At 38.1% G+C, this 15,704-nt stretch overlaps 1 protein-coding gene across 1 annotated transcript in view; it reads right to left on the bottom strand.

Annotated features, from left to right (window-relative positions):
* Rlf (rearranged L-myc fusion) overlaps positions 1 to 15,704 on the bottom strand; it is a 61,868-nt gene that overhangs the window by 23,835 nt on the left and 22,329 nt on the right. Inside the window, exons 2-5 of the mRNA XM_028787812.1 lie at positions 14,191 to 14,345; positions 12,318 to 12,399; positions 7,040 to 7,172; positions 1,186 to 1,388 (exon numbers count right to left, since the gene is read on the bottom strand). Of these exons, the coding sequence (XP_028643645.1) occupies positions 1,186 to 1,388; positions 7,040 to 7,172; positions 12,318 to 12,399; positions 14,191 to 14,345 (573 nt within the window). The remainder of the gene's footprint in view (positions 1 to 1,185; positions 1,389 to 7,039; positions 7,173 to 12,317; positions 12,400 to 14,190; positions 14,346 to 15,704) is intronic.

Genomic DNA, 15,704 nt, shown 5'->3' with positions numbered 1-15,704 from the left:
AGTCCATACAGTAAAGAGAATGAAGCACAGAGCAGGATACAGGGAAAAACTTAAATTTAAAAACTACTATATAGTAGAGAACTTGATCTTTGAGATGCCTACATGTCGTCAGAAACTTCAGCAAGCAGTTGGTTCAGCAGGGAAGCCTCCTGCCAACAATCCTGGTGACCTGAGCTCCCTGGAAATCAGGTAAAGGGGAGAATGAACACCAAAACTCCTCTGGCTTTCACATGAGTGTCATGGCATGCATGCTTGCAAACATACATCACACATGTATACACCTGTGTATACACATGCACAGTTATAAACAAGGAAAGATGTTTCAGTGTAGAATAAGAATTCATGGGTTAAATCTGAAATGGCAGCTGAGAGGAAAGGGAAAGAATGACTGAGAGCCTAAGCAGTCTTGTTGTTTTCTGCAGGATTTATTAAACATTTGGAGAGAATTCATTCCAAACTTCCTAAGAAAAATGATTCATGTTTTATTAAAATAATACACTTGATAAAACAGTTTTTAAAGACTCGACCATTTTATTAACATTTTATATACCCCATGGTATCCAGTTTGACCAGTTCATTATCAGTAAAAATGTTCATGAAGCTTAGAGTTTTGCACTTGTGTGCAAAAGCACAAAGTTAAGTGCTAAGTTAAAATTAAGTCCTCCTTGGATTATTCCTTCATTTAGTTATTAATTTCCCAAGTCCAGTAAAATTAGAACTGTCAGAAAAGCTACTTTCATATCTGACGGTTCCACAGTAGACCATCACATGTAAACATTTATAAACATCACTTGTACATTCTTTCTTTCTTTTTTTTTTTTTTTTTTTGGTTTTTCGAGACAGGGTTTCTCTTTATAGCCCGGGCTGTCCTGGAACTCACTCTGTAGACCAGGCTGGCCTCGAACTCAGAAATCCGCCTGCCTCTGTCTCCCAAGTGCTGGGATTAAAGGCATGCGCCATCACTGCCAGGCTCACTTGTACGATCTTAATTATCCATTTCAGAAACCCAACTATACCTATAACTAATTTCATATCAATCTAAATAAGTTAAACATATAGTTAAAGCATATATATATATATATATATATATATATATATATATATATATCATGAAAGATGAACTGTGGCTTTCATTCTGGATGAAGGGACATAAGCCATGCAATTTCAGTTACCTAATGGACTCACCTCCTGAATTGCCTCTTCGCTGGGAAGCATGGAACATAAACATGTGATATAGGCTTGCTGAAAACATGACACCTGGGCAAGTTCTTTAGACTCTGCACACAGTTTTGATAAAGCAGTAGCTTGGGGGATGCAGTTAGATTTCAATAAATGTTTGATTCTCATTTGTAGAAAGGAAGGTCCTTCTTGTGCAATCAATTTGTTAACTAGAAAAAAGGAAAAATGCAATAGTATGACAATATACCACATGCCAGAGTAGTGATGACACTTTCATCTTTCTGCTTTTGGCTTTTTTCCTCTGAGACTGGTGGATCTCAGGCTGGCTGCGAGCTCACTATACAGCTCACCATGACCTTTAATTTATGATTCTTCTGCATCTAATTTGCTTGTGGTTACTAAATCCTGAGTTGCTATAAATGAATGTTTATTCTAGTCTCAAGACTCCTCTAACAGAGGCAAGAGGAAAATAAAGCTACCAATTTTCGTATTAATTAATTTTATTCTAAACATCAAATGTTTTACTGAAACTGTCACTATGTCAGAATTATATGATCTTCCCCTCTCACTTTCTCATAAGTCCAATAAAGAACAGTTAAGAATAGTGAAATCAACTATAAGTGCAAATAAATTCAAGAAAATGAAACAGGTGACCTACACAATATTAACTACCACGAAGTGGATGCATATGAGGTACTAAGTTTTATGCTAACTGTTCTCATATATCTCATTTATTCTTCACACCACCACCAAGGCAAGTAATGTCCACAGATTAAAGTTAGAAAAATTAATATTTAGAGAAGTTAGGTCACTTGCCAAGGATTCCAAAGCCAGTGGTGCTGTTTCCTCTAAACCAGGCATTTCTCAAAGTGTGTTCCAGCGACCAAAAGACCTGAGAGATAGTCCTAGAAAAAAAAAGGATTCCTTGGTCAAATCTCTGAACAGTCCTGCAATGAATAAAACTGTTCACGTGTCTTTAGCCCAGCGTTTCCCAAGCTGATTTGACCAGAGAACCCTTTTACGAGTATTAGTCCCTTGTGAAATATACACTCCTGGTTTAGTACACACTTTGGAAAATGCTGCTCAGAGCAGTAACATACAGTGCTCAGCCAAGCTCTCAACTTTGCAAAGCCACTCAACAAGTCTGTGACATTGTAAAGCCTTACCTAATAATGCAGCATTCAAGCAAGTTAAACTGAAAGACTGCTTTAGGTGGTTAATCTAAGGCACTGCGTCTCAGACTTAAAAATGCCTCCTAAGAACCCAGGAGACTTATTTAAATGCATATTCTAACTCAGTAAGTCTAAAGATGGAACTTTACCTTTTTTTTTTTTTTTTTGGATACAGGGCCTCCCTGTGTATTGCTGGGTAGCCTGGAATGCTCTATATAGACCAATCTCGGCCTTGAACTCAAAAGATCCACTTGCCTTTGTTGAGACTAAATAAAGTGACTGCCAACATTTCCTAGAACTTTAACTTTTTTCTAACAAACCCCTCCTCCATTATAATCCCCCTAGTTTTAAAATTATCTTTTTTAAAATAAGATAACTCACTGTCTGTGTATGTGCAATACACATATGCAGCTAAAGTTATGGCCCAAGCCAGGCATGGTGGTGTACGCCTGTAATCCTAGCATGAGAGCCCCCAAAAGAGTCTTTTATATATGCATGTATTCATATTCAGATTTGTGTGCTTAAATGTGTACCATGTGAGTTTCTGTAAGTTACAGTAGTGCCACCACGTGTGCTGGGAATCAAACCTAGGTCCTCTTGAAAGCAACAAGTGAGTGCTCTTAACCACAGAGCCATCTCTCCAGACTGCAAGATTCATTAAAAGGAAAGAAAATCTCCCTTTTATTTTGACATCAGTACTTTTGTTTTCTTCCCAGAGAAACAATTCTTTTCATCTTTTTCTGTACCCTTATATAAATGATCCCTTTCTTGACCAACCAAGTACATGATATAATAGTTCATTCTACCACCAATCTCTTAGAGTTGCCTTATTATTTATTGCTATCAATCAAATCTCACTGTTTAGATGTATTATATAATTTATCTCAATGATTCCCTACAGATCATGTACAAATTGTTTCCAATCTTAGCAGTCATCAATAATGATGCAATACACAAGCCTGTGCATGAATCATTTTACCAATGAGCATATAAGAAAACAAAACAAAGTCTAAGAAGTGGGACTACTAGGTTAAAAGCTTTGTTCAATAATTCTGCCCCATACTGCCAAGTTGTTCTCCAGAAGTTGTACCTACTTTTAACTACTTCTGAGTTCCAACTCTGGAGACTTAGATTTAGCAGGCAGAGCTTGGGTCTTAGTATTATATGCTTTTGGTTTTAAATTGTATAAAATGGAGCCAAAGTCAAAAGTCACGAAGGAAAATATCACATTTACCTTAGCTGATAATTATTTAAATCCACAAATTACTTCATTATTATAGCTCCCCTATCAATAGTTCTTTATTTCTATTGTTTTCAGTAATGTTATGTCAAATATTCAAAAAACAAAACTATGTGCATTCTTCTGTGCTACTCCTCTCCTCAGAAGCACAGAGTCACTTGGCCCTGGCCTTGCGGTTCTTTAAACCTCTCCTCATTATTGCCTGACTCTGTTCTGCCTCGTATCAGACCCTGCTCTACCTGTTACACGGCTGACTCTGTTCTGCCCTGTTCTGTATCAGACCCTGCTCTACCTGTTACACGGCTATGAGCAGCTTATGAATCTCACAGGAAACAATATACTAGAAAGCAGAAATGGTATCATTAAGCCCCTAGTCCTGCTAAATTTGCACAGTACTTTTCATTTCTTACCACACTAAGATTTCTCTGTGCATGCAGAATAAAGTGTTATAATGTAAGACTGTAGATTTCTAAATTGTCATACAATGATTCGGCCTTACTCTGATGCAAATTCTCTGACCACTCTGAAGTCAAAACTGTTCATCTATAAAATGTTAATAAAACTCATTCACCTTACAGAATCATACATGAAATGGGAGCGATACAAATAAGAAACAGAATAAAAGCAAGCATGTAATAAATGTTCACTGTTACTGGCTATTATTTATCTCTGATATCTTCTGTGCTCCTCTACTACCAATCTGTGATACAAGGTTTGGATTTCTGTATTCTCCATGGAACCATGGACTTAGTGATGTAAGGGTTATCAACCTTCAGTCCAATACTTTTAAAGTCTGGCAAAACACCAGTGCACAGGAAAAAAAATTCAATAAAAATAAGTAAACCATTAAACAATAATAAATGTTTTCTTTACTTTATTAAATAATAATATAAAGGTCATTTCAAAAGCTAGAGATGTTCACTGGATAAAAGCATTTGCTCTGCAGACTTGAGTCTGATACCAGGACTCACACAAAAGGAGGTAGGAATTCCACTACTGAAGCTTGGAGACTGGCAGCTCTCCAGAGCTCTGCCGGCCGGTCAGCCAGCACTGATGAGCTTATAGCTCAAATAAGGCAATAAGGTTGATCTACCTGCCACTGCCTTTGAGAGCTGAGATTACATGACTGGCTTCTTTCTCTTTCTTAAAACGTATCCATATTTCTTAGATACTTATTTCTTATTTGCTTATCAATATATTTATCTGTTGAAAGGAAATCCAGTGACTGGAAAGGCAGCTCAACAAAGCATTTATTCTGCATATCCAGAGTGCTGGTTCATGCCTAGCGCTGCAAAATAAAACAACAGTTGTGTGAATCCACGTGCTCCAATACTTAATAAAGCTGTCCTCTGCTGTGGCATACATATACACAAATAGCTTAGCAATAGGACACTTGCCAATTATAAGGTGATTCCAAGCCACAGGTGTTGGGAAGAAAAAATAGGTATTGATTGGCAGTATGATACTTTATCTTATCTGTACTTTATCATCTGAAAACAATCACATTTAAAGTTTAATTTAAAAGGAGTTCTTAGGGATGGAGATGGCTCAATGGTTAAAAGCACATATTGCTCTTTCTGAGGACCAAAGTCCGACTCTCAGAACTCACATCAGATGGTTCTGCTGTAACTCTAGCTCCAGGTGAATTCAATGACTCTAGTCTCCTTAGGCACTGTACTTACACGCACATACCCACACAGACACATCCATATGTATGTCATTAAAAAATTAAACCTTTAAAAAACAAAATAAAAGGAGCTCTCAGCTAGGCAATATGCTCCACAGTTGTATTCTGAACACTTGGGAGATTGATTAAAACAAAACAAAACAAAACAAAACAAAACAACCCTTCAAATCCTTGGGCTGGAAAGAAAGATGACTCAATGGCTAAGAGCACTTGCTGCTCTTGCAGAGGACCCAGGTTCAGGTCCCAGCACCTACAGGGCAGCATCGCAGCCCTCAGACATCTTTATCTCCAGTTCTAAGGGATCTGATCGTCTCTTCTGGCCTCAGCAGGCACCAGACACACACATACACACACACACACACACACACACACACACACACACACACACACACAGTCATACACATAAAAAATAAAAGGAATTCAAGGCAAGCCTTGACTACATAGAGTTCAAGGCCAAATTGAACCACAAACTGCCTCCACACACATACAACCAAAGGGGACGGTGGTGGTAGTGGGTCTCCAGAGACAGGAGACTTTTTCAGGATGTCTTTAGCAATCAACTCAGGCAGAGAGTCAACTGGCACTTACAGGCTTCAGTTGTAAACAATTTTACACATATTTTCCAAATTTACTAGCATTTGTGTGCCGTTCATGAAAGTCTATGTGGAAATCAGAGAACTTGGTTTCCTCCTTCTATCTTTATATGGGTTTCAGGATTTGAAATATGGTCATTAGGCATTGGGTCATAGGTTATTGGGTGGCAAGCAAAACTGCTTAAAGGCCTTTTGAATGCAAAACAAAGCTTAATCCCAGAACTCTGGGGGTAGAGGCAAGTGAGTGTCTGTGAGTTCAAGACCGGGATGGCTTACACTGGAAGTTCTAAGCCATCCAGGACTACATAGTAAGATCCTGTAAATTCTGTAAGATTATAATGAAAGAGGCTGAAGAGACGGCCCAGAATTTTAAAGCACTAGTTGCTCTTGCAGAGAACCCAGGTTAGATTCCTAGCACCTACATGTTGATTCATAATCATTCAGAACTCCAGGGGGATCCAAAACCCTCCCCTGACTTTTGCAGATACCTACACACGCATACAACGTACACACGCACAGGCAAAACATTCATACACATGAAAAAAAAATCCAAGGGAGAGACTACAGCAGAGAATTCCTACTGCTAGGCTGAAGAAATGGCTTAGCAGTTACAAGCACAGCTGCTCTTCCAGAAGACCCAGGTTCAATCCCAGCACCCACATGGTGGTTTACAACTATCAGTAACTCAGTTCCAGGGGAATTCCCAACACCCTTTCTTCAAGCCTCTGTGTGCACACATACAAGTAAAAATGTTCATATACTTAAAAACCTCTAAAAGGCAATTTCTTGTCACTTACTGACAATGTAGCCATAGGAACACTGTGATGCAATGTATCACTCTGTGATGATGCTGATATAAACACCTACCACACTGACAAAAGTACACTACTAAAATTAGGAAATACATGATAAACATACCTCATATGCTGAGTGGTGATGGTTCATACCTTTAAAATCCCAGCACAAAGCAGGCAGAGGCAGGCAGATCCCTGTAAGTTCAAGGCCAGCCTGGCCTACAGAGTGAGCTCCAGGGCTACACAGTGAAACTCTGTAACTATTTTTTACTACTCAGAAAAACAAAACAAAAATCTCAGGTATAGTATTTTAATCAATAACCAACTTCAAATCTCTTAGAACTCAATATGGCCAATGGAATGTTAAGACTTACCTTCCTCTGTCTCTACTGGCTGTTGTGACAGAATTTTAAGAAGAACAGGGTTTTTCCACACTCCTTCTTTTGTAACATGAACCAGTATCTGTAAATTATTATTTCCAAATTCTAACAATGCATCATGTGACTCCTAAAACAAAAGTAGCAAATTTAGGAGAGAAGTTAATAAACAATAAAGCTTTGCCTTCTCAACTTAGTTAAATATCAATAAACTGAAAAAGACTTACTGTTAGGGTCTAGATAAAATATTAAGGCCTGGATGGAATGTTAAGGCTTAGGTAAAATGTTAAGGCCTAGGTTTCTGTTACCTATTTGTGCTGTTACTAGTATTCTAAGGAAACTTTCTCATATGTTGTTTCTACTGCTACTAAGAAACTTTCTCATGCCCAAGTTGGTTACATATTCTGTTATATTCTGTGCCCTTGGAAACCAATCAAGATAGAAGTCAGTAGAAATGTTTTGTCTAGTTACCACAATGAGCTTGGACCTGAACTAATTACCCAGCAACACTTCCTGCACCTGTGTATAAGCTTTTATGGTATTTACTTTTTTTTTTCCTGATGGTATTTACTTTTATAAGCTGCCCCTAAGATGGACCCCAACAGGAGAGAGATACCTGCACCAATATAAGAAGCTATTTGGAATAAGACTTCCATTTTGAGTAGGGTTTGAGTAAAGTTTAAATTCCCATTGCCTCCCTGAGAACTGGTATCCTACTTGGCTGAAAGAGACATGTACATGAGTAAATGACATCCTGGTTGACAAAATGTTAGACAAGTCCCATCCTGGTTGACAAGTTAAGACAATAATGTTAGATAAGGCAAGTCCCTTGCCACAGTTGAATATTCCAATAGGAACAGCAAGTATACAAAGAAATGTTCCAAATAAAATCCTGTCCCTAAATCCTGATTGGTGGAATAACTTGGCACAAATGTTTGTGGATTTTAGGCTTAAAAACCCCATAGAATCTTAATGTCTGGATTTGTGGCCCTGATCAATCAGTCCTGGGGCCTATGTTCAATATACTGTCCCTGTCTGACTGAGGTCGGTGTTCATGTGGTTTGCGAGGAAACTCCTGGACCCCAATACAACGAGAGGGAGAGAAAGAAACCTCAAATGTTTGTGTTTTCCTATTGGGGCATTTCCAAACAAGATAAAAATGTATTTAAAATATCTCCATGAATTCCCTTCATGTAAAATTATTATCACAATCAATTTATACCAGAGTTGAATATCTGAAATATCCCAGTAATTACGATGGCCAGACCTAATAACCTTAGCAGTAGCAGATTTCACTAAAAGGCTTGTTCAGTATTCATACAAGCAGCATAGTCTTGCAAATAAAAATAATTATCATATGGGAACAACTGATGTATGACATTGGGGTGAAGGGTACTGCTGAGTTCCAACCTTGATTTTCAACTATTTAAATTCTTGTTAATGTCTTTATACAAAATGTTTTAAGGTCTTGGTTATTAGTGTGTTTTTTTTTTTTTAATGTAATTTCTATTAGGTATGATAGCACAAACCTTTAATCTCAGCATTTGAGAAGCAGAGGCAGGCACATCTGGAGTTCTAGGCCAGCTAGGACTACACAGTGAGATAGAGTGGCACGCATCCAGCAATCAAGCAGAAAGATCAAGAGCTCAAGGCCAGCCTGGGCTACATAAAACCTTCTATGAGGGAAAAAAAAATCAAATAGGGAGACTTGTAGTAATAGTCTACTAATGCTAATATTTAATTTGTAATTATTTGATATAAATTTAGATTGTTAACATAGTAATTTTCCTTTTACAGATTGGCAGGATTTTAGACTTCTTTGTCCTGTACACAGAACAGATATTTACTTTTCAGTGAAGACAAGAAGTGTACACGAAAACTTCAGGATTTACTATCAGGTCACAGGATCTACAGTGCCTACCAGGGCACAGAGCTAGAAAAATGTAAGCCAGGCAGTGGTGGCACATATCTTTAATCCTAGTACTTGGGAGGCAGAGGCAGGTGGATCTCTAAGTTTGAGGTCAGCCTGGACTATAGAGTAAGCTCCAGGACAGACAGTTAGGGCTACACAGAAAAACTTTTGCCTCGAAAAATAAAAACAAAACAAAACAGAAAGAAGAAAATATTATCACTACTGTGATAAACAGCAACTGAAATGTAAATGGTTTTAATAATATTAATGATATTGTTACTATTCCCCAGGACTGAGATGAAATGATTCTCAACCTTAAAGGAGTTAGAACCTAGGTCAGGGGCTGCCACACCAAAGAGTTGATATTTCACTTGTTAAACTCAGAATTTATTTCATTTAGAGCAACTTTTGTTTCCAGTAAGTATTGATTAATTAATTACAATAAAGATACTTAAAAAACTTGTACCTAAGTTTCTTTTAATTTAAAAATGTTTTACTTACTGGGGGGATGTGTGTGTGTAAAAGAGTACTTTGTGCAGGTCAGCAGAGAACATGTGGCAGCTAATTCTCTCCTTCCAACCAGTGAGTTCTAAAGCTTAAACTTGTGTTGTCAGGCCTAGCAGAAAAAAGGCACCCTCACCCACTGAGCCATCTTGCCAGAACAGTTTTTTTTTTTTAAATAGTACAACTGCCACACCTTGAAATCTATAATACTGAAATGGCAGTAAGTTATTCAGTTTCATACCATTAAAACAAATAGGAGTGATTTAGTCAAATAATTCATGTTCACACGTAGAAAAGAATACCATCTGGTTATCAAAGAGGAAAATCATTGTCATGCAGAATAAATAGACTGCGTGCTCAGTTATTCTGTTATTCTCAGTTATTCAATAAAAACTAACCAAAGACCAAGCTGTACAGCCAACATAGGAGTATCATGTCTACAGCGCTTGCCTAGGCTAGCTACCAAAGTGAGTTCCAGTCAAATAAAAAAACCAAAACCAAAACCAAACCAAACCAAAACAACAACAAAAACCAGCTAAATACCATGGACAACAACAAAACTCATGAGGCTGGAACCATAGCTCAACGTAAGAGTGCTCAGACAGCATGAGCAGGGCCACAGAGCTTAATCTGAGCCCTGAAAACAACAAGGTCAATAACTTGCTCAGAGTTGGTTTTCTAATACACATGGCTGCACATCGGTCAACTTGGTGCCATTGGAGGCCTTCATTGATACAAACTCATATTCTGGGTGGGGATGGAGCATGAAACAAAACAAAACCCAAAAATCCAGACATGGTGGCATGCCTATCAATCAGAATACTTGGGAGGTGAGAAAAGATCAAAAGTTCAAGGCTGGCCAGGACATATCATAACAAATCCTTATCTTGATTTATTTATTTATTTATTTATTTATTTATTTATTTATTATTTAAAAAAAAGGAAGGGGAGGAGGAAGAAGAGGAGGAGGAAAAGTTTATTTTTGACAAAAATATCCAGAATGCCATGTACTGCTTTGTCCATTTGACATATAAAATGAGAAAAACTTATCTTAACAGGGGCCAAGTCTCTTATTTATCTGCAGTGTTATTCCATTAATTTTATTGAACACATTCAAAAATATATCCTACAAATTTGATAACTACTAAAAACTTACACTGGGGGAAGAGGCACTTATTGTAATCAGGCATACACTCTAAGAAAATAAAGAAGCTTATTAAAGTATTTTGTCTAGGGAGGATATAATAAAAATACCAACAGCACCACAAGAATTAAGTATGTGTTCTTCTAGAATGCAACATGCCAGGACCAAACTAAGGCCTCAAAGTATCAAGACAAAAATACTTGTGCTCATCTGGGCATGGTGCTGCATATCTGTAATTCCAGCACTCCTAAGGCCAGGGCAAGACTGTCACAAGACTGAGGTCTGTCTGGGCTACAGACTGAGATTAAGGACAGCCTGGTTTTTGCTTTTGGGGGTGTGACCAGCTTAAAAAAAAAAAAAAAAAAGCTAAAGCAAAGTCCAAATAAATCCCAAACAAAAGGAGAAATCAATGTGCCATACATGAAAGATGAATTTAATGGGTGTCTGCATATGTGAGAAATCAGGACCACATTACATGGTTTCAAACAGGCCAGGAATGACAAAAAATTTGCTTTTCCCCTAGGAGAAAAAAACATTATAATCACTTCAATTTTGTAGTATGTAGCCCAGAGGAAATAAATTCCTATATTTTAAAATGTGTTTTTAATATGCAAATCTTCATCTGTGCCCATATGAAACAGGTCCAAGCTACTGTGAAATGTGTGTCCTGCATGAAGCCACTAATAAAGGATTCTGAATCTGAAGGTGGCTGTTACTCTGGGCAAGCTATCTTTCTTATGTTTGCCTCCTTGTTGTAAATGGAGATTCGAATAATCTCCACATTTTAAGGTTTACTTGATTAAAGAACATAAAATATTTAAAATAAAATAATACAGAGCAGTGGCCCTTAGCGATCAGTGATTAATATTATTTAATGTTTATTTTTATGTGTGTATGTATTTGCAGGTGTGTGTACACTTAGGTCAACACCTTGGTAGTATTCTTCAGCATATTACCAACTTTCCTTGTTCAGGAGGCCTGGCACTTTGCCAAGTAGGCTAGGCTGGGTGGATATGTGCTCTAGGGGTCTTCTTTTCTGTTTCCCATCTCACCATCCCTGGGATTATGGGCCTGTGGTACCACACTTGGCTTTTTATATGAGTTCTGGGGATCCAAACTCAGGTCCCCATGCTTGCAAGGAAGGAGCTTTACTGGTTGAACCATCTCCCTAGTTCGTAAATGTATTTTTAAACTACCTTTTCACTTTCTACCTTTAATGGATCATTTGACACCTGTTGCTGGGCAGGACACTAGGCGTTTTCTAGTCTGTTCATCTACTTAAAAAGGTGAGAGCCCCGGGCAGTGGCGGTGTACACCTTTGATCCCAGCACTTGGGAGGCAGAGGCAGGCGGATTTCTGAATTCGAGAGTTTGAGGCTAGCCTGGTCTACAGAGTGAGTTCCAGGACAGCCAGCGCTACACAGAGAAACCCTGTCTCGAAACAACAACAACAAAGGTGAAAGCCTAAGTGGTCTCCTGTGAGTATAATGTATAAACAGAATCTATGGCAACTAGTTTAGTTGATCTAGAGATTTATATTGATCGACATGACACTGTGTTGTGAACAATCTGATATTTTAGTTTAATAATCATAAATATACAAATATGTAATTAGCTTGTTTTGTTCTAAGTTTCAAAGTTTCTTTGCTGAGAGAATAATCAAATATACGTTTGGACAACTATGCAGAGAATTTCTTTGAATTAAAATGGACTTACCTGTAGAGACTGAAGGAATGGTACCCAGACTTCACAGGGCAGTTCACTTTCAGACACTGAAAGCAGTAATTCAAAACAACTCCTACAATGCAAATAAGTATGTAAGTATGTAATGAGGTTAGAGTAGTAATTAAGTACTACATGAAAAAATATGTAAGAATTTTATACTTGTTCTAACTATTTTAAATACTTCTACTCTTTAAAATTTTTCTTTGAAATTATTCTATTGGTTTTTCAAGTATTAAAAAGACGAAAACCTATAATGTTTTTATGTTTACATTGTTGTTTTAATACATTTTAGAAATACATGAGCCTTCCAAAAAAAGTCCTATTCTAAGCAGTGTTCACTTGTACAGGAAGGCTGCCCATACCTATAGACCAAGAACAAGATCTCAGGACATAGTAAGTTTAGTTGACACAGTGCTACAGAGATGCAGCCTGTCATCCACTTCAGTTTCTATCATTTGCAGAGGAAACAGAATTATCAGCAAAGTGATTTCTTCACTTGTAAAAACCAAGTAAAAATGATTCTTCCTTCTACAGCAACTACTACCCAGGCACAGGGAAGAAGTAACAGAAGATTCCCAAAAATGACAATAAAAAACAACTCAAAATATCAATTGGCCAACAGCTCACCTAAATCTCACAGCGCACCACTTTGCCTGTAGAGACTGGTATCATGGCGGGCAGTAGTGGGACTTGGTAGGGAGAATAAGGAGATACACAGGGAATACTAACCTTCCTCAAAAATGTCAGAGATTCAGTTGTGGTGAATACAAACAGGAAGGGCTAGACAAAAGTAACAGAGTTAACAGACTAGCACTATCTCACCCAGCAATGCAGAATCTAAATGAGACAGCACCAGCCTACATCTGAACAGCTTTTGAGATGAACAATATGTTAATGGTGTGATTCTGTCTGTTCTTAGGCGACCTAATATTAAAACAGCTAAATGACTATGGACATGTAGGGTGGCTTTACTATACTGATATTTTGTGCTGGTAAAATTATTTTCAGTTCAAAAAGTGTAATCAAGTTGCAAAGTTTAACAGTATCTTCTCCAAAGTATATGGTATTTCTCAAAGATAACCAGTTTCCAGATCCTGAATCTATGATAATTAATTCTCGTTGCCAGTGATTAGACTGAGAGTCCTAGAAGATGGGCAGAGTGTATCTGTGAAAGTATTTCCACCAATGATTAACTAAGGGGAGACTTCAGTTGAGGTGAGCAGTGAGTCTAAAGCCTCAGCTCCAGGTCGGTTAGGAAGATAAGGAAGCAAATCCATTCTTGGGGGAAGCATTCTCTCTGCTTCTTGCTTCAGGGTGAAGACTGCTCTACTTGGCCAGGCCTCCTTCTCATGATGGACTAAAATTCCTGAAACTGCCAAAATAATCCTCTCTTAAGTTGGTTTTCTTTGGCACTTGGTCACAGTCACAATATACTGTTTAACACACATTCTATACCTGAGGGAAAGAGAAGGAAAAGGGACTGTGTACTTGAAGCACAAGTGTGAGTTAAAAAAGAGACTTCAGTGGGCAGTGGTGGTGCATGCCTTTAATCCCAGCACTCTGGAGACAGAGGCAGGTGAATCTCAAGTTCAAGGCCAGCCTGGTCTACAGAGAGTTCTAGGACAGCCACGTTAGTCCTGGGAGCAGGGTAGGGAGGAAAAATTGAGATGGACTCTAAAGGCAGCTGTAGATTTTGTTTAGCTGTAGCCTCACTTGGACTTTACTTCTTGGGAACCTAGGAGTGAAGGCTCAGAGTAAAGACAACTGGTGCTTTGCAGAATAAACAGTGCCACTATAAAGAAGTTAGGCAAACATCACAACCAACAGTACTCAACTCTCAAGTAATTTAAGAGCTTAAACTTACAGGACTAATCTGCCAAGCACTAAGAGGACATCTTCACATTCAGTAGTTAAAAATGGACGTGCGCTGGCAAAGCTTTGGATAGCAAGGCGGTATACCTCCAGAAGATACACAATGTGTTCTGATGCATTCTTGTTGCTTGCATATTGCAATAAGGTCTAAAAAACAAACATATTTAATCATTTTACAAACAAAAAGGAAACAAATTAGCTCTTCACTCTCAAATGTTCTTTTCATTCTTTTCCTAACACATGTGTACAGAATATCTTTCTAGGCCCCTGTTTGTTTAAAGGATTCTATAGTCACTAATTCATGAATCATCCCTTCTGAGTGAGCGGAATGCAGAATGGTCCTTCTGACAGGGAGAGATCAGAGGAGTAAAGCCATAATATGCCTGAGTTGGATCTCCCTATGCATACAGAATTAAAGTAGCAAGTCTGGTTAACACAGCATTAAATTGAAGGAGGAAATGGAAAGGAAGGTTGCTACATGTATACCTTACCCATAACAGATTAAGTTTCTCCTCCCCCTTGTAGACACTTATTCAAATATACTCCTAGATATATACAAGATTAAGAGACAGGTTGGTTTTGGGTGTATGAACAACCAGACAAATTGTTATGAGTTGAACTTTTAGAAAGAACTTCCTACTTACCACTTTGTGCCTATACATATATAGACGATATAATTAAAATCAGGTATGTCATCAGAAGGGACAACTCAGGTCTGTCAACTAAAGTAGAGAACCCAAATTATGACCCTTAACAATTAAGTCCTTCTTTCCTACCTTATAAGCAAAGGCCCAGGAAATAACTACTTTTACTCATGTGGCTACTGTCAAATTCTGACAAGCAAATTCTGAGCAATACTATTTTCCTTTTGAATGAAGTGTCTGGCTTAACTCTTAAGATACACTCGAGTCTTTAATTCCTTGAAAAGACACTAAGAACCTGATGTAAAGCTGGGTGTGGTGGTACACACCTTTAATCCTAGCCTTGAAGACAGAGGCAGAGAGGCAGAGGCAGGAAGATCTTGCTGAGTTTGAGTTCCAGGACAGCCAAAGCTATATTGGGAGACCTTGCCTCAAAAGCAAAGCCAAACAACAACAAAAACCTGCTATAACTTTTTTGTGTCTTAGCCCCACACAGACAGATGGCATTTCCCCTCTAGAGAACACACTCTAACTGGTCTCCTAACTAGGCTTTTACTCCTATAGTTAACTCTTATTTTCAGAAGGCAGCTTGATTATGAGTAAATTGTATGTAATCTGAAGTTTTTACCCCCAGAATAATTTCAATAAAGATTTTTAAACCACTGTCTTAGAATTTTCTGTCTAAAGAATTACAAATAGGGATAGCAAGACAGCTAACAGTTAATGACAGTGGCTACCAAGCCAGATGACCTGAGACCTACAACGTGAAGATGTCCTCTATTTCCACATGAGTGTCGGTACACATGTACTCCCCCCTACACACACACACACACACACACACACACACACACACACACACACACAC

The sequence above is a fragment of the Grammomys surdaster genome, unplaced genomic scaffold (assembly GCF_004785775.1).
Source record: "Grammomys surdaster isolate TR1022 unplaced genomic scaffold, NIH_TR_1.0 100, whole genome shotgun sequence".
Lineage (NCBI taxonomy): Eukaryota > Metazoa > Chordata > Mammalia > Rodentia > Muridae > Grammomys > Grammomys surdaster.
The sequence above is the reverse complement of the archived record's forward strand: the minus strand, read 5'-3'. Positions and strand labels throughout refer to the sequence as shown.